The sequence below is a fragment of the Parasteatoda tepidariorum genome, chromosome 3 (assembly GCF_043381705.1).
Source record: "Parasteatoda tepidariorum isolate YZ-2023 chromosome 3, CAS_Ptep_4.0, whole genome shotgun sequence".
Classification (NCBI taxonomy): domain Eukaryota; kingdom Metazoa; phylum Arthropoda; class Arachnida; order Araneae; family Theridiidae; genus Parasteatoda; species Parasteatoda tepidariorum.
Window position 1 is genome coordinate 26940685 of NC_092206.1, and position 27105 is coordinate 26967789.

The following is a 27105-nucleotide window of genomic DNA, read 5'->3' on the forward strand; positions in this document are numbered from 1 at the left end:
GTTATATATATATATATATATATATATATATATATATGATGTATTTCAAGACTTTATCCTACACATAACTCTTTAAAATTCTACTCTCCGTTTCTCCTTTGAGAATAATATGAGAAAATATTGGGAAGAAAAAGAGGCAATAGGGACCACTTTTGCCAGTCTTACAGATGGCATTGATACGTGAAATGACGACCAACTAGAAATCCCATGACAATCAACGTATCCATCAACTTGTTTTACTTTTTTTACTGCTATCGAAAATCAAGCCTTTCTCTCAACTCTGGACTTCAATTTTTATTTACATCTCATTTCTTAATAAATTATGTTTCTTGATTTCCCCGTATAAAAGAAACGCAAGGTTTTTTAAACTTAAAGTAATATACCTGTACCTTTTCTTTATTATAAAATTATTTCATATAGAGTGTCTTAAAACTACACAAAATCTGATAAGGCTAGAAAAACAAAACGTGTAATTCATGTAACAGGGGAGACAAATTTGCTCCCACAGTTCCTTGTTCTAATTTAAACAGTTCCCGATAGATGCCGTTGTAAATATCACTCGAGGTTTTTTTTTTGTTATATTTTGATAACAAAAAATTGTTCTCCGATTAAGAATTGTGATTGTGGCTGGTGGGGAACATTTCGAATAAATTACAAGTTTTTTTTGCAAACATTGGAAGATTTTGAAAATTGTGATGTTATTTCAATTGTTTAATATTACTCTACAAATGTACTGCTTACAGCGTATTCTGTTGAAATAATTTTAAATTAAAAACAATGGCTATCGGAGGCAAAGTTATACCCTATCGCATTAATTTGCTGCAAGAGTTTGTATTTTAACCTAAACTGTTTCCCCAGTTTAAATTCTTAAAAAGTGTCATTCAAATTTAAAATAATCTATAAGTTAGCAAATTTCCATATCAATAAATTATTCGCTGAAAAAAAATAACAAAAATGAAATTTATCATTTGTTAACCGACCAAGTTATTTTTTTCTTTTTTTCTCTCTTTGTACTTCTCTTTCATCCGTCCTTGCTAATCACCTTCTTATTTGTTTTATCACGCTCGTATGTGATTTCTTGATTGACCTCTTCCTGATTCTTATGATTCTCCTTAATTGCATTACTACTTGCTGTTTATTTAATTTATTCTTGTTTTTCAGTATAATTAAATACAATCACTGTACAAAAATACTTTTTGACCATGAAAAGTTTTATTTTTTCTGACCACTAAACTTTCAATTGGTATACTGAATAAAATAATACTTGTCTCATAACTAATAAATTTTTTTTCTCCTCTTTTTCAATCTATGTCTACTTTTGATCTATTTATTGCTGCCATTACTAGTTTGGTACCTTTTTCATCACATGTTTCGGAAAATACTGTTTTTTTTCTTATAAAAGGGATATCAAACTGCTGAATATGGTGCTAAATAATATAAAGACGAGATGGTGCTAAAAATGCTTAAAATAAAAAATATATGAAAGTATCCTTTAAGTTTCCCCTATACCTATAATTTTTTATAGATACTTTATTGCATTTTTTAAATATTATTCAAATCAAGATGTACATTTGAACGCATGTGTTGCTTTAAAAAAGACACAAATGTAAACCTTTGCTCAAACGTTAAAATTTTAAGTTCTGCAAAAATATATAATTGCTCATAAAGCCTTACCTACCCTAAAGAAGTTTGATAGAGGTAGAAATCATACTTCATAATTTATTTTCCCCCTCCCTTCAAGGAAAATTCAAGAAAGCATACTACTTAGCGAAAAGGTGAGTTTTTCAAGTACCTAGAATATTAATTTTCAAAAATTGATTACCTACTAAACATGAGATTGAAGCACTGCCAACTAATCACATGCAGTGTTTCCTATATTAATTTGTATTTCCAATTTATAAGAAAAAAATAGATTGGAATAAACGGAAAAGGGACTATTTTTATCTGCCTCATTAATGACACATATATGTAAAATGACAACTACGAATCCCTGGTGATCTTAATATTCATCCTCTCACACTGACGAGAATTGGAAGGAGAAAAAATTCAGGTCTTCCAAACATAAAAATATTCTAGACCTATGAAAAAACTCTTTCATAATTATTATCTTGAAAATTAAAAACATTGATTATCAACTTTATAAAAGGTATCACCTACTAATCCCTTTCATATTTTTCTTTATGAATCCATTTTTTAAAATAACGAAAGAAAATATTTTGAAATAATTGGTGAAAGCGACAATTTTTGCCTTCTTATTGATGGCACAAAGATGTGAAATGACAACTAACTAAGAACCCCCGGCAATATCCATATTTATCATCTCACACTCCAATCTGACGGGAATTGAAGAAAAAAAAATCAAATTCAAGTCTCTTTCTAAATTCAATTTGTATTTCTGGATAAAAATAATTTATTTTACTCTCCTTTAATGGATTATCTTCTTCAGCGTATTCGATTATTCTAAATTTTTAGCAGTGGATTCTTCTGACAGACTAATTGATTCGGACAAAGTCCTAGATGACGCAATAGTGCAAATAAATGTTGATCGATTGAGATCCTTTGACATACCAACCCCCCCGTTTGAAGTTATCGTTTGATGAATAGTGTCGCAATTCAATTAAGGTAACTGGATTAATTTGTGGAGAAAAATTGTTCTGCTTTTATTCAATTTCGGAAGGTATGAATGCCCCCTTCTAGTTTTAAAATGATTAGTTGCATAGTAAGATCGTTAATCTTCCTTAAATACTAAATTTCTATAATTGTATGTAAACAGCAGAATACTTTACACAGCGGAATAAATATCAATCATTATTAGAGAGACCTATTTCTGAGTTTTGCAGCAATTCACTATACAATTTGTTGCATATTTAAAAGGAAAAGAGCCATTTTTATCTCATGACAGAGTAATGTAGTGAAAAAAGTAATTTTCAGTGCATTTTACATTGAAACATTTTGCATTTTTATTCATGCTTGAAAAATATGTTGCCATTGTTTCTAATGACACTAGGACAATCCAAGTTCGTAAGCCATTAGCCTTTTGAAAATTAAGTCAAAAAGGTGCGCGTTTCGTTTGTCAGGAGAGCACCGCATGCGTGAAAGTACGCCTTGGCTCAGAAACCCATGTATAGATGTCAGAGGCACTCATTTGAAAAATATAAATTATTGTTAATAATAATTATTAGTATATTAAAAAATGCATGTAAGTTTGTTAATTGTATGTTGACTTTAAGCCATAATAAAATCTAAAAAAAACGTTATGAAAATTTTTGCAGATACTATACTTTTTCAGAAAAATAGGTTCATTGCGCACATACGAGGGGGTAGAGACCACAACTACCACAGTTTAGGCCGGGTTCATTTTGTCCCCGGTGATATGAGAACCGGAAAAAAGTTTAATGTCTAAGAGCGAGTCGCGGTGGCTCAGGGGATAGAACATCCCACGATTGCTGGTTGATATGAATTCTACCCTCAGAGGTCGAAGAATCGTAGGTTGGATTCCCTTTACCGTAGGGCTAACCGTGGGAGGATTTCGTGTTTTTTTTCTTTTCTAACGCAAATGTGGCTGTTTAACGCTGGTTAAGAAACCTAATAATGTCTAAGAGAAACAAAGCAATTTATTTATTTTTACTGACTTAATATCTTTAAAATTTCTGATTCTGCTGTGAATATTTTTCATTATTTTTACAGTCACTTTATGTTTTTAATGTTCTCCAATTTCTTATTAGACTCCTGACGATTTCCTACAGATTTGAATTTTTATTGTTATTCATTTATACAGGATATGGATTTGAAACTTCAAAAGAAGCTCATATTAATATGAACGGTGTAAATTAAATCCATGATATATTTTAGCAATTTTCATATAACTATCAATAAGAAATATTTTAAAAAGGAACATATTTATTAATTTTTGCATGTGTATTTAGTATTTTCTTAAAATAGAAAACAAGCTTTTAGATCACAAAGGCATATATGTTTTACAGAATACATAAGTAACTAACAACTCATCTTGAAAAAAAAAATTGATATGGAACTCACATAAAATGATTTTTTCAAAAGTGTCTATAACTGAGCTACATATCGATCCCGTTATCTACCTATACGAAATTAAACTAGATGATGTCATTTAATAAGTAATGACAAACCGCCTCGAGAATTTCGACTAATACTTATTTACTCCTAATCACTTGGAGAGGGTGAAAATCATCTAGGAGTATCTTCAGTCTCCTAAAGAATCATCTTCCAGATGAGGGGATGGGGCGAAACTCCCGCCCTATTCCCTTTTCCAATTCGATAACGACCCCAAATTAAGTTCCAAAGATAGAACGTTGGAGCAAGGTTAAGCCATGACAGGTCATAGAGGCATGACTGATTATCAGGACTCGTCCTCATCGCTTCTTTACATCAGTAATAACCGATACTGGAAGGCTTAATCCTTTGATTACCCCAGCAAAACTTAATGCCGGAGGATGAAGAGGATGATGCAGGGAGTGATCTTAATCATCGTTGGAGGACCACTGATGTTTATGGGATCATTCCCGAGAAGGATTAGTTTCTTTCTTTGTTTAGAGGGAATGGGTTCTTAACGTTCAGATCTTTTTGTATTGAGTCGATGCGAAAATTTCCATATAAATTTTATTTTATGCGTGATGGAATGTGAGTTACGACGTATCGTGAGCATGAGATATTGTAGATCCATTGTCTCGCCATTAGAGTTTAGTATAAGATGTCTGTTAATGACTTAAGATTTTATCGAAACACAATGTTTTACAAGAACTTTCTCGATGCTTTCTTAGATTCTAAAGTAAATTTTTTTCGAATTCACTAAGAGAACGCTATACACCGGAAGAAACTGTTCCTGGTACGTTCTTTTTTCATTCAAAAAATTATTTAAAATTTAAAGCCTGGAACGAGTGGCTTATGGTATAACTAGAATAAACAATGAAGTTTCATTTTTTTGCATTTCAAAATATGCAAACAAATTATAGCAGACAGGATTATCCAGAATTACGCAGTGGAAAAAATTTGTTCGCATTTTGATATTTAAAAAAAAAATATTTGAAACTTTATGATTCACTCAAGGTTCATCTGAAATTGCTTTTCCCAATTTTTAAAATTTTTCAATACCAATGGAGGTGCAACGGAATTTGCCATGAAACGTTTCTCCCCTGTGTTTCCACTTTGCCCTGTATAGAGAGTTAGAAGAAAACACATAACCTTAAACAACCTTTGATCTCATTACCAAATTTTTATACCAAGAGATATGTTAATAATGATAACTATGATAAGACCAGATTTTAATTTTCGTTGTGAAATCCGATATAAAAACTAACTTAAATAAAACTTTGATTTTTCAAAAGATTCGCGTTTCTAAAACTCAAAATGTAAGGAATATACGCAATCTGGGAAATATGGTGCAGATAGGTGGACCCTGCCTTTGCTTACTCTCAGAACTAATGTTATTTTTATTTACTTTTTTAAGAAATCTTAGTTAGTCTAGTACTGCCTTAGTTGATTATTCGTTAGATTCCGATAGAATTTTTGTTCTTTTCCAGCTCAGATATAAATTTTCAAACCTTTGCATAGTTTCGGACATTATTTTTGACAAGGATTCTAAAATTACACATTAAGAATAGTGATTAAGAAACACCCAGCATTGTTGGAAATATTTTCAAGCACAGTAAACCATAGTATTCTCTAAATTTGTTCCAAATTTATCATGACCCCAACAAAAATACATCATAATTTAAATTAATTTTTGTTAAATATAACAAAACAATATAATGGTTTTAGTTGAATGGAAATAGGATTTATTTAAATGCCTTATTAAAGATGCAGCATGTTTTAATCGAATTTCTGTCTATATACTTTTCTTATTTTTCATAGTATCAGTGATCATTTGGCACTTAACTAATAATTATCTATTTGATTGTAAATAAACATAAGTGAACATGAGCGTTTCTAAAAATGCACTTTTTAATGCCTTAAATATTCTGATGATTCGTTACGCACTATTTACTAATATTTTCAAAGTAAATTGATTTTGAAAATATGAGTCAAAAACAATTTCATTGCCTCATTGTAAATTTGCTTTGGTTTTGCTTTTATAGTATGACGAACTATGAAATTTTCAGATCTACAAGGAAGTCCAAATTAGTTTTAGTCTTTAAAATAAAACATTTTTTTTTCTACTTTGGAATTTTCTATGTTTAAAAATTTTTAAACAAGATTGTTTAAACAATATTAGCAAATTACCACATTTTTAACAATAAATGTATGACTACAACAAGAACACCTACTCCTCTACTCATCATGAATTTCGTTTTCTAAATTCCAAACTATTGTTTAAAGATATTAGTAAATTATTACATTTTAAATAATAAATGTATAACAGCGACAAGAACATCAATTTCTCTACTCATCACTAATTTCGTTTTCTAAATTCCAAACTAGTGTTTAAAAATATTAGTAAATGATCACATTTTAAATAATAAATGCATAACAACGATAAGAACATCTATTTCTCTACTCATCACCAATTTCGTCTTCTAAATTCCAAACTAGTGTTTAAAAATATTAGTAAATCATCATCATCACACTTTAAATAATAAATGCATAACAACGATAAGAACATCTATTTCTCTACTCATCACCAATTTCGTCTTCTAAATTCCAAACTAGTGTTTAAAAATATTAGTAAATGATCACATTTTAAATAATAAATGCATAACAACGATAAGAACATCTATTTCTCTACTCATCACCAATTTCGTTTTCTAAATTCCAAACTAGTGTTTAAAAATATTAGTAAATGATCACATTTTAAATAATAAATGCATAACAACGATAAGAACATCTATTTCTCTACTCATCACCAATTTCGTTTTCTAAATTCCAAACTAGTGTTTAAAAATATTAGTAAATGATCACATTTTAAATAATAAATGCATAACAACGATAAGAACATCTATTTCTCTACTCATCACCAATTTCGTTTTCTAAATTCCAAACTAGTGTTTAAAAATATTAGTAAATGATCACATTTTAAATAATAAATGCATAACAACGATAAGAACATCTATTTCTCTACTCATCACCAATTTCGTTTTCTAAATTCCAAACTAGTGTTTAAAAATATTAGTAAATGATCACATTTTAAATAATAAATGCATAACAACGATAAGAACATCTATTTCTCTACTCATCACCAATTTCGTTTTCTAAATTCCAAACTAGTGTTTAAAAATATTAGTAAATGATCACATTTTAAATAATAAATGCATAACAACGATAAGAACATCTATTTCTCTACTCATCACCAATTTCGTCTTCTAAATTCCAAACTAGTGTCTAAAAATATTAGTAAATGGTCACATTTTAAATAATAAATGCATAACAACGATAAGAAAATCTATTTCTCTACTCATCACCAATTTCGTCTTCTAAATTCCAAACTAGTGTTTAAAAATATTAGTAAATTATCTTATTTTAAATAATAAATGCATAACAACGACAAAAATATATTTATCTACTCATCACCAATTTCGTTTTCTAAATTCCAAACTAGTGTTTAAAAATATTAGTAAATGATCACATTTTAAATAATGAATGCATAACAGTGACAAGAACGTCTATTTCTCTACTCATCACCAATTTTGTTTTCTAAATTCCAAGCCTAAGTCATCGAAATCTCAAAAGAATAATAATTGTGTTCGAAAACAAGCGCATGTCTTCAAAACGCATGTTATTCAGTTTTAAATATGCAATAATGAATTCGATTTCTGGTTGGGGAAATTAAGAATTATTATAAGTTTCGGAGAACCACTATTGCTACACCAGCCCTAAAGGGAATTTGCAACTGCTGATTCCAAAAATATCTTCTAACTCATAATTTTCTCCCTACGCATATCGATGCTCTTTTAATCTTTTAACAACTGGCAACACTGTCGTAAATTCCGATATTCCCGAAAGAAGCAGGCACAGCTTCGAAATAGGGTATTAATCATAAAATACGATTACTCCAAAAATCGGATTATTTGAGAAAGAGGCTACTCCTCCGACGTCTAACTGAAAAGAGGAGTTAGGCTTATCAAAAATATGTCCGCATGGGAGACTTTTTGTTTCAGAATCTACTCCGATTCTAAAGTCGGATGAATGTTCTAATCGGTTTATATTCCTTTACGTCATGCTTTGGAAACAGTTAACTCTTCACCCGATTTCTAAGCATTGCAAGGAATTATGTAATACAATACCATCAATGAGTGAAAGCGCAGAGATTGGTAACAAGCAAAATCTACTTTTCAAAAGCTTGTTTCAACAGAATAAGAAAGTTAAAATTTACTTACATATTGCAAATTTGTAATCGTTAAGTACTCGAAGTAAAAGGATTAGGCAGATTTGAATTTGAAAACGTGCTCCGGTTTTAAAGGCGTTCAATCAAAAACTCGAACTATCAGTACAACTTTTAATTGTAAAGTTTAGCTGTTTATTTACAAGTTATATTCAATGTGTTGTTAAACTATTTCATAAGATTTAATTGGGAATTTCTATGACCCATCCACATTAAAAGAAAATTATAATTAGCAATTTAATTTGTAATAGATGGTTGCACTAGTGCATAATTTTATTTATTATTCTTTTTAATTATAGAATTATATTCTCTTTACGTCATGCTTTGGGAACAGTTCATTCTTTAGTTGTTTATAGCAATGATATATAAATTTAATGATATATATTACACCATTAAATAAGAAGTGTCTCGATAAAATATGGCAGTTAAGTTGAGCAGTTTTGCTCTAACTGATCTTTGTACCTTAACTTGTTATGTCTTATATTAACGTCTGGAAGACTTCCAAATGTTACGTCACGAGGGGTGAACATTGATACCCTATTTTGACCTACGATTGACTTTGCAAATTCCACACGTGAGTTTTCAAAATAATATCCTTGACTGTAGAGTTTTTGATGCAATTGGATAACGTTGTTATTTGGGTCTTTAACCCTTTTTAGTTTTTTACGTGTGAAATTGTTTTATACAATATTATCAATGAATAAGAGCATGTAGTTGGGTAATTATACAAAATCTACTTTTCATAAACTTGTTTGAACGGAAAAGGAAAGCGAATAATTACAGATTTACGATAAGAAATTTTGAGGAATTAATTTAACCTGATGGTGTATTGAAATATATAAACATGCTTTGGTTTCTAAGATATTGATCGAAAACTAAAATTAATAGTGCAATTCATAAACAAATTAAAATATTTCATTTACCGCTAGTGGTTTAAAAATTGTTTAGTTCTACCTCTAGATTTCCCTCAAATTTGAAAATGCATAAGAATGCATAGTTAAAACAGTTCAAAGCTATAACTAATTATAATAAAATGCAGTAATAACTCAAAATCGCGAAATATTGAACTATCCATAGCGCAATTATATCCACAAACAGTATATGCTATATACATATAAAATTATCCACAATTATAATAACGACTTCTTATTATTGTGTAACCAAATGCACACATAAAAACAAATAAAAATAACACATAAAAAATAATGCATAAATATTTGTTAAAAATACCCCAAATACTCATCGGCTTTCAATTCTTATTTACGCATAGGAAGCAAACAGAATTGATAGATGCTACCGTCTGAGATAAATCAGCATTTCCAAAATCTATTAAAGAAGAAACGTTACAAGTAAATAAAAAAGGGTCGTTCGAGCTATCTCCAGATAAATTCATCCTATATGGCTCATCAAGCAGTAAACAGAAAAGCTTTTGGGCTTAAATCCTGTTTTTTTATATTCAGCCGAGCCGAGCCTCACCTACATCATTTTCTCCACAGAAGAAAATAGCCCCTGCATTTTGCCCAACCTCTGGTTGATATAAAAGACCAGCACTGCATCATCTGGACCATATTTATTATTTCTTTTTTTTTATTTTCACCTTTTACTTTTTTTAGGGCACTAAAACACGCTTTAGCGAGCTGCGATAACCAGCCTAAAATACCATGACCCCGTACCTTCTTGGATATCCATTAGACATCGTCTTTAGGGTTGGGATGGATGACTGGGTTTATCACCTTTCCTCTTCAATTCGTTGCTATTGACTGGTTTGTTGGGGTCATTTCTTGATCTTTACCGGTAGGTATATTTATTTTTTTTACACAGCAATGGAATGAGTGAGGTGTGCACAATTATTAACGGCAGGAAGTTTGCGCAGTAGAAAATCATTCGCTCTTCAAACCTTTGATCTCCAGAATTGTTGAAATTGCCATAAATACTATGGATGTTTAACGAGATGTTGATGTCCCTTTAACAATGTAGATTGACCGAGAGAAATGAACTTGCAACGTCTTTTAGATTTATAGCTTCAGGGAAAAGCAATAATTTTAGCACAATAACCCGAATAAGTCATTTGCACAGTGGGACTGAAAAGTTCATCTTTTGCTTACCAAGAAGTCGAAAATTGATAGAAACGGTGTCGAAAAAAAAAGACCTCTTTACACTTGACTGTGTCAAGCATTTGGTCGGCGCTGTATTACCTTTTTTGTTCTTAAAGATATCCAGAAAGAGCACATCGAATGGTATTTCTGAAGGCCTCTAATCATATTTAATATAAGAAAATTTCAAACAAAAATGATTTTTAAAAAATAAATTTAAAATTATACAGTATTTAAAATCATTTTTGTTTTTTATTGGTTTTATAAACCCAAATCTAAAATGTAGTTTGATTAGAAATTTTACTGACTACGGCAAGTTTTATTTAATAATTTTTATTTAGCATTGTTTCAAACAAAAGTTTCACAATGTAGACCGGCAGATGGATATTAACTTGCAACGTCTTTTATATTCGAAGCTTCAAGAAAAGCGATAATTTTAGCACAATAAACCAGAATAAGTTTTTACACTGAAAGCCCATCTTCTAATAATGCATTCCACGGATTCCATGAAAGTTCACGATTTATAATAATATATTCATGATAATATATCACGTAATTTATGAGTTTTTGTTTGTGAACTGTCATCTGTTGCTTCAGTTTTTAAGTATGCCTAAGGAATTATAATTTGAACAGCTCCCGTTACAAGTGAGCTTTGTTACTAGTTGGCCCTAACACCCTCATTTCTATCATTTCTACACGTCTAAAACTTTAATAAGGGAATGCATTTGGCTTAACAACTATCTTTATGTTCAATTTTACAGCATTTTTTCACAAACACGTAGTTTACAACAGACACGTTCATGAACAAGACTTTACCGCTGAAAACCACTGAGACAGACACATTTTTTCTAAGAATTATCTTGATAGTTCTACTACTAATGTTTGATAAAATTAGACGAGTAGCTTCAAAACCAAGCAAAAAAGTAAGATATTTGATTAGGTTATAACTTTTGGTGCAAATTCTCACAAGTTCTGCTTTTCTGTTCCCCGGCAAATTCATGTATCAATTCACGCTCCATTTTTTTAACCAGTGAAAGACTTGAAAACTAAAGTTATCTGAATTATTGATTAGCTGATTTCCGTTTTTCAACATAAAATATAACTTTGCTTTTAATTCGGTACTAAAACTAAAGTTTCTAAATCATCCAAAGTTTTATGAGCTAAATTTACTACGAATCTTTCGCCAGAAATGATTTATTCCATTACTAAAATAATCCTGAACCTTTGCAATGCTAGTAAAGTTCGTTAATGCAAATAAAAAAATTTAACACAGTTTTTTGTTTAAATAAACGACAGCATAGAAAGTTACTAATTGATGTATTTATTTTTTTATTACTGATGACGTCAGTTGTAATGCATGACAGATCATTCATATTTAATGTTCCATGAAAGCTCGAAAAAAAAATAAGCATACCACCATGAATAATTTTCGAACTAAAAATTTTTCAATTCACTTAAAAAGTTCTCGAGGCAAGACGAAATATGGCCTGCCGTCTGGCCAAACGGTAAATAACTACAAACTAAATTTGCAAATTAGACAGATTTTTCTAGTTTTTTTTTAAAAAGGTTTAGCATGACATATCTGAAAAAAGTGGTAAATTATATAAGCCTACACATTGTTTAGAAATAGTGGAGGATAAAAATCTACTAAATTGAATTTATTAAACCAAGAATCACAATTAATAAACTACCACTTGAAAATATTTATTCGTTGTCCAGAGCAAGTTGGCATCTCTGTGTCTATAAATAAAACTATTATTGTGTGTTCTATATTGCATTAATTTCTTCAAGCCATTTTAGTAACGATAATAATGTAAAAAAATTAAAAATTTACTTGAATTATGTGTTTTTAATAATCTTGACTTCGCCGGTCACCGGTGACTCCCGTGGAGCTACGAACAAACTCAGTGCCGGTCACCGGTGATCCCCATGGCATTCAACATGTTAATGTTACAGTTGATAACATTAAGATTTAATATCACCACTGAATAATTATCGAATTAAATATCAGATCATATTTTCTTTCAGCCATTCGTACTTCTTATGAATTTTCTATACCCCTTTGCAATTTTAAATTTCTAAGTCATAAAGTAAAAAAGAATGTAATTTAAAGTTAAAGCGTAAAGTTATAAAAAGTAAAAAAAAAAGTGAGATAAAACTTTAAAAAACACTTTGAAAAAAACTTTTAAAAAAACATTTACTCGAAATATGTGCTTCTAATAATCTTGGCTTCGCTGGTCACCGGTGACCCCTGTGACGCTACGAACAAACTCAGTGATGGTTACCGGTGACCCCCATGGCATTCAACGTGTTAAAAAATAACTTTTTGAATCGGAAATGTTAGAAAGATAATTAGTAAACTGATAATCATAGCGATTTTAATATTTCTGAAACTAAAGAATTCCATTTTTCTTTCTATAAATAATAGTGTCGCGTTGACAATAGACAACCAGTTGACTAGTCCACGAATTTATATTGAAATGTCACATGCAATGACCTTCAGAATATAGGACGACTGGAGAGAAACGAACTTGTCACGGTTTCCATATTTATTACTTCAGAGAAACACAATAATGTTAGCACAATAACCTGAATACGTTTCGTTTCATAATTTTATGGTTCCAAAGATGCATCTCGAACTAAGATTTGAGACAGAAAACCTCAATTTCTATTTTGTTTGTAATATTCATTATTCTTTTTAATAAATTCAAGCTCCTTTTTGTCAAGAGTAAGATGCTTTCGAAACCGAAAATCTAATATTGTTGCATTTCAATTGTTATTTCAAGTCAAATTTAGCGGTATTTTTTAAGACAAATTTGTAGTGTATCGTATATCGACAATTTTTGAATAATAATGTAAACTTAAGCAAGCTGATAACAGTCTTTGCATATAAAAATAAATTTATGTTAAGTTTTAAAAAATATTCGAATGAATTGTTGGTTAACCGATATTTGTATAAAAAAAATCCTAAAGGTAAATTATGCAGAAAATTTTTGAAAATGAAATTTTAATTTTAAAGAATTTCATATTAAAAGAAATAATGTATTAAAACTAGTTTAATAAACGTCTATAAAATACATAGATAAGCATGCTTGTGTACAATTTTGTACATGCTTACTGTAAAATATTAATAAACTTAGCTGCAAATTAAATTATTTATAAAAATAAATGTATAAACGTTTAAAATATAATTTTACATTTACTGAATATTATTAAAATGTTCTCTTTATTAATGCTTCAATGAATATATTAAAATGTTCTTTTAAGTGAAAATAACCCAATGTCCTACTGTAAAAAAGAGAAACCAATTTGTCGTTTTCGTATACTATATGCAACAGTTCTTAAAAAATTAAACAAGCTTTAAACTCTAAGAAAAAAAAATTTCTTTCAAAATATAATTAACGTATCTATTTAATTATTTATTATTACTTTATTTCTTAATATTAAGTGACAAAATACGGCTGATAGTAGCATAAGTTCTTACACTTTTAAATTTTCTTTTATTTTACAACCATCGTTCAACAGCTGACCCAATTTTGGGTATACGACAACCAATGTTCAACTCCGTTGTCTTGTAATTCTGAACCCAATCCAGAAGACAAGGAAATTCCTGGATCAACTTTTGGGAGAAATTTGCCTTCACGGTGAACTTTTAGATGGAACTAAACCACATTTGAGTTACACGGAGAGGAAAACCATGAAAACTTCCCATGGTCAGTCAGACGGCAGGAGGACTCTATCTCATGATCCGTCTACAACTGAGGATATTTTACGTCAGTTCTGTGGTTGGTACGAGTCGTGTGCGGAGTTTGAATCGACCAGCCATCGCAGGGATTCGAACCCGGTTCGCAGCGAACGAACCCGGCTCGGTATGTTTCGGATTCATAAGTTAAGACAAGTCTAATGATTATTTCATATAGCATTATTTTTTTCGTCTTTTAATTAATTTTGTCTTTAGAAATCTTCGTAAGCCGTGATGGTATCGTTTTGCTGTTGTAATGAGTCTTTTTATTTCTGTGTTTTTATCGTTTCAGGCATTAATATTTGAACCAAGATATGTCAAACTGTCAACAAGTTGAATATTCAGTTTCTAAAAAATTGTAATTCGCAGGTGTACTGATGAAATTACGTTGCTTAAATGAATTAGTTTCATCCAAAGTTTTACCATAATACATTCCTTTTCCCTAGCAATGAGAAAAAAACACCGCAGTATCAGAAAAGAATTTATTTATCTTTGAAATTTAGCGTCGGTACCGTAAAGTACAATTCGGATCAAATTTTCTGCAAACTTAGTAAGGTGTTAAGTTAAACCAGGTTTCTTCCAAATGAACCCTGTTTTTGTCCAATTAATTTTAAGGAATAAGATAATGCGTTTTACTTTAGCAGGGAAGTAGCCCCAAACAGGCTCAAAATACTTACAAATGTACTAATTTTATAACTTAACAGGGGTGATTGTGCTCCGTAAAAAATCCGAATCTCCGGAATTTTCGCTAACCGCGGTCCTAAACTTTCCGGAAATCCAAAGTCCAGAAGTTTCAAGAAATTATCGATCACATTTATATATGAAAATTCTTTTATATTTTATTTAAAAATAATAGAACTAGAATTTATACTTGGATTCTCTTTCATTTGTAAATATTTTTTAATAATAAATGAGATTAGAGATAAAAGTAAACTTACACATAATTATTAATTTAATTTATGCTGCATATAATTCATTTAGAATTTCATGTTTTGAAAATTTTAGTGATCTAAATTTATAAAGATATAAATTTTTTTAATGATTTTACTTAAGAAATTTTCAGGATTTTTGAGTTGGGCTCACAATCACCCCTGACTTAATCATCGATATTGTTGTCAGTTCATTTCTAGAACAAAGAGGTACAATGTTGCATAGATTTAACTCTTAGTAACAGTTTCTTTTAATGTATTAAACGAATTTAACTTTAAAAAAATAATCGAGGATTTCAACTAAATTCATCTCTGAAATAAAAATTTCAAAGACTCCAAAATTTCTTCCATTATTTCCCTGACAACAAAGAACTCTGTACTTCCATAAAACTAATTCATTAATACCAGCACCAATTCATTTCTAGAACGAAGTGATAAAATACCGAATATATTTGAATAATTATTCGCGGTTTTAAAGAACTGAGGAAAAAAAAGGAAGGTTCGTTATGAGCTGGTGATCATTCAAAATTCCCTTAGAAATACGCAGAAAACCGTATTTTTATTGTTCTCATTTCTCAAGCTTTCTCGCTGTTCATTTCTACATTCCATCCCTAATTTTAATGAATTCGGAGGAGCAAGAGCTCACTTCATAAATCAGAATTACGGATGTGCAATTCGTTAAGTAACTTGCATTAAGAATTAGAAGAAATATGATTTCGTTGTTAAAAAAGAAAGAAAATATTTAGAAACTGAAATATCGTTAATTCGTTATTAACTTGGTAGTAAAAAAGTAACTTTCGAATTGGCATTAGTATTGTAGTATAAAGATCATAATGATTGCATGCTTATCATTATTTCTTCTAACATTGATTGATAAAATATATCAAATTATTTAAACACGTGATTAATGTTTTTGGCGGTATAGCAATCAGGAACATTTTTCAATAAACGCATCGCATATAATGAATAAAGCTTGCATTTCTTTATTTTTTAAAACAAAATAATAAAACAAGAGTTACATATAAAGGTTCAAATACTAACAGCTAAGAAATAAGCCCATTCACAGTTTGAAATTTTAGAATGGTTGTAAGACTATGATGAGCGTACGAATTGGCTGAAATTATTACATGGTGTAAAATAGAACGTCCTTATCGTATTTTTAAATTTGATTACAAGACATTATGGTTCATTTTTAACCGAAAAGAGATTTATTTAACTCCCTATAAAATTTGCACTGATTAGAATGCATAAAAATAAGGGAAAATATTATAGTTAGCATTTTAATAATTTATGGCTGTGAAATACAGCATGAAACACCAGAATCTTTTTCTACGTTAAAGGTAAAATCTTTCAAACGCGATTCACTTTTAAACAATACTTTTTTTCAAATTTGCACTTATTTGAAGTTATTTAGATTTAAGAGAAACTTTTATTCATTATAGAAATTTCCTTAATTTACAAAATGAATTATTGATAATTTTTTGATTATGAAATGAATTCAAGTTACTTTTTGGGGATTTTATATTTTAGAACAAGTATAATTCCGATAATTCAGACGATTTTTTTCAAGTAACTATTAGAATGATTTATACAACTTAAAAATATCATAATCAATTTTAGCTTGTTATTAGAGTGTCAGAAAAATATGTATAAAAAGGACACCGATGTCCCATCTGCATCAAAGGGTTAATGTAAAGACATAAAAATTCCGACGAATTTAGGTGCAGTAAACGCGCAATGGGTCCCTGGTATCCTATCATCCCTCTGGTAGGGGGGACTAGATTAAGACCGAGTATGCGTGGGTGTGTCAAAATTAGTTCTGTTTTCTAGCCGAAAAACTTTGAATTACACTTCATTAGTCAAGAAAAAAAAATAACCAACAATATTGCCGTGTTATTGTACATTAATTCACGGCTTCTTTGAAAATAAGTTTGTTTTACTATGTCAACTCTTTATTGTTCTTCTGTTCTTAAACTAGCCTTATTTACTGGAGATTATGAGTTACAAAAACTATTTAAATCTAGCTTATTATACATTTTCTAAAGATATCCACCTTAATTAATAAGGGTTTGATCTAATAATGCCACTCTTCTGTTATATTTTGATAAGCTCTGCTTTCGAGCTAAGACCGGGTACCGGGTATCTGCTAGGCACCACTAAACTGCATTACACCAGAGGAAAGAAGATAACTTCATCCACGGCTGAAAAAAGGTTTCATGCACCCCAGGACGAAATTTAAGGTGGGCCCCTTGCTCAAAGCACAAAAGTGAAGAAATGACTAAGTGACGAAATAGCTATCTCCACTTCTTCAAAGAAACGCATTGAGTCAAAATTAAAGAAATCTTTCTATGTTATACGATTTTTTTTCTTCAAAACACAGACACACAAAAACAACAACCTCGCAGTGCCTAATGTTTCTACCTGGTCTAATAATCACTTTATCGTGGGTTCCATATAGTTGGATCAATGTCGCCCCATCAACACAAGAAAGGCAGAACAGAGAGACAAATTACACCCATGTCAGCGGGATTCGAAACAGGAATCGTCCTAGTACGAAGCTAACTCCTTGAGCGGTCGGCATATTTCATCACTTTATTTTCGATCGTCTAGTATTAGTTCTAGTTAAGAATCTCTCACAATCCATTATGATGAGATTCCAAGTTGAAGAAACATTTTCGTCATATATTTGAGAGTTCGCCTTTCGGCACAAATCAAGTGATTTCGGGATGAAATGATTCTCAAAATCAACAACACACTGCTCAATGATTGTTGAATTGTCAAAAGTGAGAGTTGCATTTCTGAGAATGGAAGCAACAGAATAGTCAAGTGCAAAAATTTCATAAATCTCGCAATTTAAATTATTTTTACGAACTTAAGTCCGAAACAAAAGTAAGCCATCGCTGAGCCATAATATTGATAGCTTTAAGTATAATCCGGAACAAATTTACTCAGATCTTCACACGAAGTTAAATAGAAATCTCTTTTCGTTTGCGTTGAACCATAGAGTATAATGCGATGAACTTTCAGAAGTTTTTCATTTATTTAAACGTAAAACAATAATAAGGCTGCTAAAAATTTTGATGATATTATGGTTCAGTAGGCTTTACAATTTCTAAAAGTATTTTTTAAGTAATTTTTAAAGATAAATGTTTTTCATTGAAAGGTACATGTAAAACATAGCTTCTAGTATCGAAAAAAATATTTTTTGATGCAAAGCTGTCCTTAATTTCATTATTTAATTGCCAACATGTTTCAAAGTTTAACTTTAGTTTTTTTAGTTAGCACGAAATAATCACATGTTTAAAAATGAATCAAGTATGTTTCATTAACTGCATTAGATATATCTAATTACAATCAGAAATGCGCAATTAAACGAAAAATATTATTTCATTTTCAAAACGATCTTGCACAATAATTAAATTCTAGATGCTCCCAACGGTTGAAATTGAATTCTTCTCCATTGAGAATCCAGAATTTATTAAAAAACTTTTCAACAAAAGTGAGCACAATGCAGCAGATGTAATTGAATAATCTTAATTGATGCCTAAATGAGCGGAATGCCAATAATTATCATTAATTGACTCATAAAAACTGGTTAAAGTTAAGAAGGCTTATTCATATATATCTCAGCAAAGGATAAGAAAAGAAAATTACGTGATAAATTTGCTTGCCGAAATGGCTTTTTAAAAAACTAAGTTGAACATCTTGAATGAATATAGCGTGGAGCAATGATTTTTGCGTAGAAAATATGTATTTAATTATATCTTTAACGGTAAAATAGATTTCTGTGCCATTGCTTATTGTAATAGAAAAATCGCAATGATTCTCTTCGGAAAAATGTGTGAAACTAAAAGTTCTTTTAAAGAATATTTTTTCTCCCGATTAACGAAGCAAAATAGTAGTTTTTACAAACTGTTTATGCATTGCTTTGTTGTCTTAAGTAATCGAATTAACGTAAAAGTACCTTAATTTATTCTTTAGATATCGAATTTTCTTTTATTATTTTTTTAGGAGAAGCAACAAGTAATTGGTTATAGCTCGGTCTGGAATTATTTTGTAATTGAATTATCAGATTAAAAAATTATCGTGTTAGCACCAAATGGATATTATATATTTTTTTCAACCAAAGGGTAGTAATCGCATTTGCAGACATAATAACTTCTCGGTGCTATTCTTAACGCATAAAAAAAAGTTAATAACTTTATCTTAAGGTTGATAATAGAATTTATGTTTGCTAAAAAATAATCTTAATAAACTTTAAGGAAATGAATTTATTTTTCTAGCGGACTAAAGGTATTAATAAAATTTCGGTATTTAAAATGGGTACTAAAATTAACTAATGTCGTTAATTTTTATTTTATTAAATGGAAGCCAATTTTAAAAGAAAGTTAATTATTTTGAGGATTAATGATTGAAGATATTTCAAAAGCTCAACAACGCATTGTGTTGCACATCAGCGATAAAGAATGCATGTAAAAGAAAGAGACAAATTATAATTCGTCTATTAGGTATTGCTAAAATAAAGAAAATTCTTTAAAAATGATTCTTTAAATAAAAACTTGCGTCAATTATTAAAGTGTTTTAGCAGTATCTTTGTAGTTCATTATTTATTCTGCTAAAGTAATTATTTATCCTACAAAATATTATTTATTGTACTAATTTATTGCATATATTTGTTCAGGGTATACGATTGTAGGACAATAGAATAATTATTTCGTTAAAAAGTAATAATTTTTTCTTTCTTTTTTGAATCTGCGCAACTTGGCATCGATAAACTTTACTATGCTTACACCATAATTTACATTGCGTGGCATCCATGTACTTATGTAAGTAGTATAAAGTCATTGATTTTATAAGCATAAAGAATTTCGTCTTTGATTTTATAAACGTATACATAAACAGGTTGCGATTAGTAATGGGGATGATCATCTAATTCAAACGTGGTTTACTTAATCGTTTCAGACTATGAGGAAAGTAAGGAAAGGAATTTTCGCAAAACGCTTCTTGTTGAACCCGCTATACAGCCCTCAATAAATTGCCATCAAGTTTTATGTGAAACTCAGCAAATTTGTAGCTTAAACTTTTTCCAGCTTTCAATACTGATTGTTTGCCTGAGTGTCAAGTCTATCAGTGGCATAAGAGACTTCTTCATGATCAGGAAGATATCAGGGATGAAGTTTACGAGTAAATTCGATCAATGACCATCATTAATGAAAATTTGACTTGTGCGACTGAAATCAGAGGATCATTTAAAAATTCCTTTAATGGTGTAAGCATCCGAAATGTACCAGCTCGACATAACATACAACAGGTTAATTGAACAGGACAACATACTTCCACTTCATTCGTGACCCACTTCCGGGATGGCTAACAGATACCAATCATTTACCATAGGTTTTAAAGTTTCCCGTTACTTCCCGAGAGTTTCCCGGGGACATTTTTTGTACAAGCTTTCGAAAAGTCACATTAAAAAACATCATTTCGAAACATTTAAACACAGCTATAGTGCTATATCCTCCATGGCCATATCCTGATTCCCGGACGATCACAAACGATCGGAAGACCTAATACCACCAACCGATCTGAGCATGCTGTAACGAATATAAGCTTCACAATAAATTCAGAGGCAATACTTAATCCTGAAAAATATTGAACCTCACTGAATATATCACGATGTTGGGTGTAGTAAAAAAATTCAAATAAGCTGTATTTTTAAATGATAAAATCACATAGCTCAGCTATGATAGTCCAACAATGGTTAGATTAAATAAGGTGGGTCAAAGGCGCGTCAAATGATATTAAACTCTCAAATTTTATCAAGTTTAAAGCATGTAAAGAATATAAATATCGTTTTCTTTCATGGTATAACAGATTGTAGAAGCCAAGACTATCCCGAAAATTCTTTTGCCTCCTGATTCTATCGATTGCAAGACTCTTCTAGTGTCCTTCATTTACTATATGAAAGTCCTTCTACTCCAAATCCAGCCACCAAATTGGTGATCTTCCTCGTTTTCTGTTTCCCATGGGACAAGTAAAACTGAGATTAAACTTATTCTGTCGAATTTAGGCAGTTTCGAATGGAGAAAAGGTTTTATAAACAGTGTTTTGATACAATCTTAATTCATTTAAATATGATTTAAGTTCAGAAAACGGACTAACCTGAAGTTGTGAACTTGTGTTTTTGAGAATCAATATCAGAAGTGTGTGAATGTTTTCCACTGCTGACGACAAATAAAGGCGTCTCCATGGTTATATCAGTCACAACGTCTCCTGATTGTAGCTCTAGGTTCTTGGATTCAGGCAGATCCTTGGATCTTTTTCTTCTGCCGTAAGACTGATGAACTTCTTTGGTTCCTTCATCCTCGCATCTCACCTAAGAATGTCAATTAACATTTAAAAGAAACTATTATATATAAATATTTTTTACCTAAAAATTTCTGAAAAAATCCAATAGTAAAACTCAATAGATTGAAAATAATTTCTCGTACAAAATTTGATTTCAGTACTGGGGCTTTATTATATCAATAAAATTTGCTTTTGTAGGACTTAAGTAAATATTTTTAAGTATTAAATAAAAATATGTGTTAAAAAATTATTATATAAAGCATATTTAAATGAATATTTAAATTAATATACGCTCAGAAACAGAAAGGGTTTAATAACTGAACAGTTGAAACTGTTAATAGACAAGTTATTCTCACTCTAAATAGGCAAGGACGTACATTTTGTTTTTTGAAAATGCAAAATGTAACTAACTATACTTCTCAATTTGTGATTGGGCTTCATATTTTTCGTAGAATACATTAGATACAACTCCCCAGAAAACAATAATTTTAAATTTATAAATAAGTTATAATATTATTTTAAGTGTAAAACATGTCAACTTCCAAAGACAAATTTAGAAGTTTTGAATTGTTTTTTTTACTGATATATAAGTTTGCACAAAGTGCTTGGCGTATTACAATAGTAAACCACAGTTTTCCAAAGGTATCATTTTTACATCTCACTTTCTCCTGGTTGAAGATAGAAAGATATAGATATCATCATTATAAACACACAAAAACCTCTTATTGCTTATACGAAAATCGTGATATTTAATATCTATCTTTAAAAATGCTTTTATAAACAAGCTGAAACTATGGTATTGCTTCGAATTACTGATATGTAACTATCTAATTTTTAAAGAAAAATTCAAATTTTCAATAACCAATAACTTTTTAAAATCAATTCTGAAAAACTAACTAATTTTCCTTCTTGCATATATATAGATATATAAAAAAAGAAAAATGAGAAAAAAGAACATTATATATATATGTAAGTTCAAATTGAAGAATAAAACAAAGAAAAATTATAGACATATGAAAAAAAGGGGGGAAAATAATAAGTAAAAAAATAACAAACAACAATTTATATTTTATATTTAAAAAAAAAAGGATGAAACTTTATTTAAAAAAAAAAGGATGAAACTTTATTTAAAAAACCGGAAAAAAAAACGGAAAATAAAAATAAAAGATATAATCTTTTCTTCAGCCCACACGATTATATCCGCAAAGCAGAGTGCTTTCTGATATTGTATCAATAAAGCCAAAGCAAAATATATTAATACAATAGTAATGTATAGAGGAGCACTCAAAAAAAATTTTTATAAAAATAACAATAAATAAAATAGATCACAAAAAGTAAAAATAACATGTAAAAACAGTAAATAAAATAAAAATAAAAAACATTAAAAAGGGGCTATAAAGCGAGAAGCAAAATCAGATCAACTTACATGGACGAAAAGTTTTCCAAGAATGATTTAAAAATGTTTTCGCAGAAAGATTGCCAGATTACAAAATATGAAAACCAAAAAATGAAAACAAAAGCACAAATTGAGTGTAACAAGAGGGTTTTAAAGTGTCGTTCTTACTGCACTGCTGAAGTGATTTGTTATTCTGAGATTTGATTTGTTAGTTACCAAGGANTGGTGAGGAAAATATATATATATATTATAGAAAACTATTCCATTTATATTTATAACTGAAAGGAGAGTAAATTATATTCGTCTAAACAAATAAATTATTCTCTTTATAGAAATACTAAGTAAACTAACACCCGAGCAAAAATACATAAGTTAATGTGAATAAATAGTTGTAAAGAACTTTAGACGCGAATAAGGCAATTACCGTCTCCGCGAGTTGCCTAACAATTCGACTTTCTTTCTTAAAATGAAAAGTCAGTGATTTAGGGCGTAAAAAAAATTTTTTTTTCTTCCTCAATCCAAAATCTAGTCATCATCAATTCTCAAACAAATTTCTTTCAAAGAACCGCAAGTCTTTAAAATTCTAGAACAGCTTATAAGATTTTTTTCTTCTTCTCCTCTATGCTTTCTTCTTCATTTTCAGGAGTCATTTTTATCAACTAGTACTTTCACAGTGTGGCCTTTCCTGCTAACTTATTGCAGACACAATTATTATTCTGAAAAAGCTTTCACTTTTTTTACGCCTTCGACGGGAAAAGAAAAATGGTTGAATCATGTAAATGATGCTTAATAACGCCTAGGGATAAAAATAGGGTGAGAGAGTCTAAAGCCCAGTCAAAGAAGGGATTCCGGAAAGGGTGAGAATGTTACCACAGAGGGTGAAGATCATGACAAGCTAAAAAGTCGAGGAAGAACAGAGTAAGTCATTAGATAATGACCTCAAAATTACTTCCGAATCTTTTCTAAGAAGAGGGATTTTAAAACTTGAAAAATGAGTAAATTAACAATGGGATTTTGTGAAACATTAAGTTTGGTATTGTTTGTTAACAAGATGAAGAAGTAGTAGTTAATAAGAAAAAATGTACATGTTTATTTTTAAAGAAAACAATTATTTTTCTTTTAAAAGAGAACTACTCAATGCTTATCATAACATTCAAATACATGCTAAATAGAATTTTTAATGTCTAAGGAATTTCCTCAACAGTCCGTTGTGGGCTAAGAGAATTTAAAGGATCTAAGATTTCGTAATCAACAACATGATTGTGGCAATGCGTTCAGCATTGCGCATAAAGCCATATATTCTTTCCAGATAAATTGTTACCCATCGATTAGGATATATGTGGGTCTCAAGCCGTCGCTTAGGATCGAACCCCAGCCTTTAGCCCCCAGGTAATTGCGGCTCAATGTGTTACATAGAGTAGTTATGCGATATTTTTTAAAACAAACACGAAAAATTTGATTAAAAAAACGGATTCGGCCGAAAATAATCTGGTCTTGGTTTGTTGAGTAATACATTAAGGTAATACATTTCAATAAAACCTTTATTTTGTTTAATTTTATGCTTTCGAAGGGCAAAACAAAATGGTTGAATCATGTTACTGATGTAAAAAAATAGATTGAGCGAGTCTAAAGCAAATTCAAAGAAGGAATTCCAGAAGGAAAAAAAACGTGAACATGTTACTACGAAGGGTAAAGATCATAGCCAGCTAAGAAATAGAGGAGTAGCAATATAATAATGACAAGATCAGATAATGGTCTTAAAATTATTTCTAAATATCTTATATACAGATAGATTTAAACTCGAAAAATTACTAAAGTAACAATGGGATTTTGTGAAGCTTAAAGTTTGGTATGATCAACCAACATAAAAAAATAATCAGTAATAGTTATTAAAGGTTAATACTATAAAATAATATACAATTATTAATAATGAAATACCATTTTTTAATTTTGAAGCGGAACTACTCTATGTTTATAATAACATTCAAATAATATGCTGAACAGATTTTTGACCGTCTAACACAAACGTAGTCAAGAAATCTGTATTTTAACTTAAACACTAACCAAGCCTAAACGCTTGGACGTTAAAAAAATTTAAAATAATCTTTTATTAGGCTTTACGTATTGTTAAATACATTGCGAGGGTACTTTTTTTAATATCTTTGAACGAAAAAGAAAACTGGTTGAAAGAATTTTAAATACCACCTGTCGGTAAATTTTGTAATTAAATTAAAGAATTCTGGAAGAAAAAGTTATGTACTGTCAGATAAGTTTGCTATAAGACTTGTGTTTTGGTCCTAACTGATTCTTATCTAAATATTTTTAAAAGCCGTCAGTTTCTGTTAATACCCCTATAAATAAAACTCTTCGTTAGCTTAAAAAAAATTCTATGGTGGTGAAATGAAAAACGGTTGAATTATCCAGATGACTCATGAATCATAGTGAGAAACACAAATTGACCAATACCAAAGACCAAGTCGAAAAAGAATTCTTCCCATGTAGATCATGACTTTCTCAATAGCAGATTTCCATCTTGACCTATCTGACGCCTTTTTTTCCAGTTCCTTGTAATATTGCTCAATACAATCAGTATATCATAGTTTTGGTCTTCCTCTAACTTGTTACCATATGATTTGTCCCTAAAAGGGTTTTTGGCACTTTTGATTTCTTCAACTCTGATGAGATGTCCAGGAAGTTGTTAAATCATTTTTTGTTACTGAATTTCACTACATTTGTGTCTTATATAGTAGTAAAATTGTTTTTCTATGCTAAGCACCATAATTTTGTATACCTTATAAAACACTAAGGAATTCTCCACCGAGTAAAAATGCCCGGTTGTATTATAGGGGCAAAGCAACATAACAAAACATGTATAAAAGTATTTGGAAAAATTCTAAAACTGCATCAAGAATGTTTTTTACAAAAAATTTTTGAACTCATTGTAAAAAAAAAATCCTATTAATTAAGACTCTAGTATCGACTTTCACAAGGAAATGTTTGCAGTATACAATTTAATATTTCGTGGAATACATATTTTTGCAAATACCAATGTTTGATTTTTCTTTTCACGTTATTATTATTAACAATCCAATTATAATACCAAGGTTTTCAACAACAAAAAATTGTTTGATTGTTCTATAAATCATGCTTATAAGTGGGTTTAAAATGTCCCTAATTTGTTTGTTTAAAATATACTGTTTTTTCTTCTTTCTTTTCAGTAATGGGGAAGTCAAAAACCACTTATTAGACCACTCTGCTTTCAGTTTAAATTATTAGAACGTGACGACCCTCCGATTCTAGAGTTAAAATAATTCATATTTTTACCTCGATAAAAAGTAGACCTGTAATTTAGCTGATATTACCTAACATTATGTGATTGGTCATTATTTAATTCAGCGTAGAATATTTAGGTGTTTGACAGTATAAAAAACGCCTGTATCACGTGCAATTTTGTTTTAGAATTCTCATTCCAGGAATTGAATGTTATTATTGCCACTCGGCACATTTGTTGCTACTGTACCTTTCACAGACTACTTTCCAGGTACCTACTTGGAATTTTGGATCATGTTCATGTTTACAAATATAAAGCAATTTGATATTATAACGTATTAACCTATAAATAAAGTACTAGCCTCAATCAAAAAATGTAATCCAGAAACATTTAGATTTCTATGTATGTTTTATTTTTTTCAGAATATTTACTTTTAATTGAAGATTATTTGTGATTTCAAAGCACCACAAAAATATAAAAAAAAACTTTATAAAAAAAATAAAACACTTAAATCTAGCAAAAAAGCATACAAAAAAACTTTCTCTCACTTTAATTTCTAGCAAATTAGAAGTTGGTGAGGAAAAAAATGATCGTTGAAAAGGTTGTGAGTTGCTACCAACACCTCCTTCAGAAGAGCTTAAGGTGCAAACTAAAAGGTACAAGCTATATCCTTAAATCCCATAAAATAGTATTGATTTCAAATCAAAGTTTCGAAGTGAAAACGAATATTGTTCCATTTTGTAGTAACTTCTCTTCAATATTAACTCCTCAATAAAATAAAAATTCAAATAATTAAATAATAAAAATTAATATCAAAATGTTTTTTTAAATTTGAACTGGAATACAGTGCATAAATCAATGAAATTTTATTCTCCCAAAACTGTTTAAAGTATTCAAACTTAATTAGGAAAAAACAAAGTTTTTAGCAGCAAATATTGCATAGACATAAACCGCTTTTCTCTATAACCTCAAAATCGTG

The 27105-nt window shown here is 29.8% G+C and overlaps 1 protein-coding gene and 1 long non-coding RNA gene across 2 annotated transcripts in view; one reads left to right on the forward strand and one right to left on the reverse strand.

Moving 5' to 3' along the window:
* The window catches only part of LOC139425136 (uncharacterized), a 129453-nt gene that overhangs the window by 101620 nt on the left and 728 nt on the right, over positions 1-27105 (forward strand). The window lies entirely within an intron of this gene.
* LOC107443874 (uncharacterized) overlaps positions 1-27105 on the reverse strand; it is a gene marked incomplete in the record, with an annotated part of 330433 nt that overhangs the window by 14836 nt on the left and 288492 nt on the right. The window contains 1 exon segment of the mRNA XM_071178419.1: positions 21274-21487. Within this exon segment, the coding sequence (XP_071034520.1) occupies positions 21274-21487 (214 nt within the window).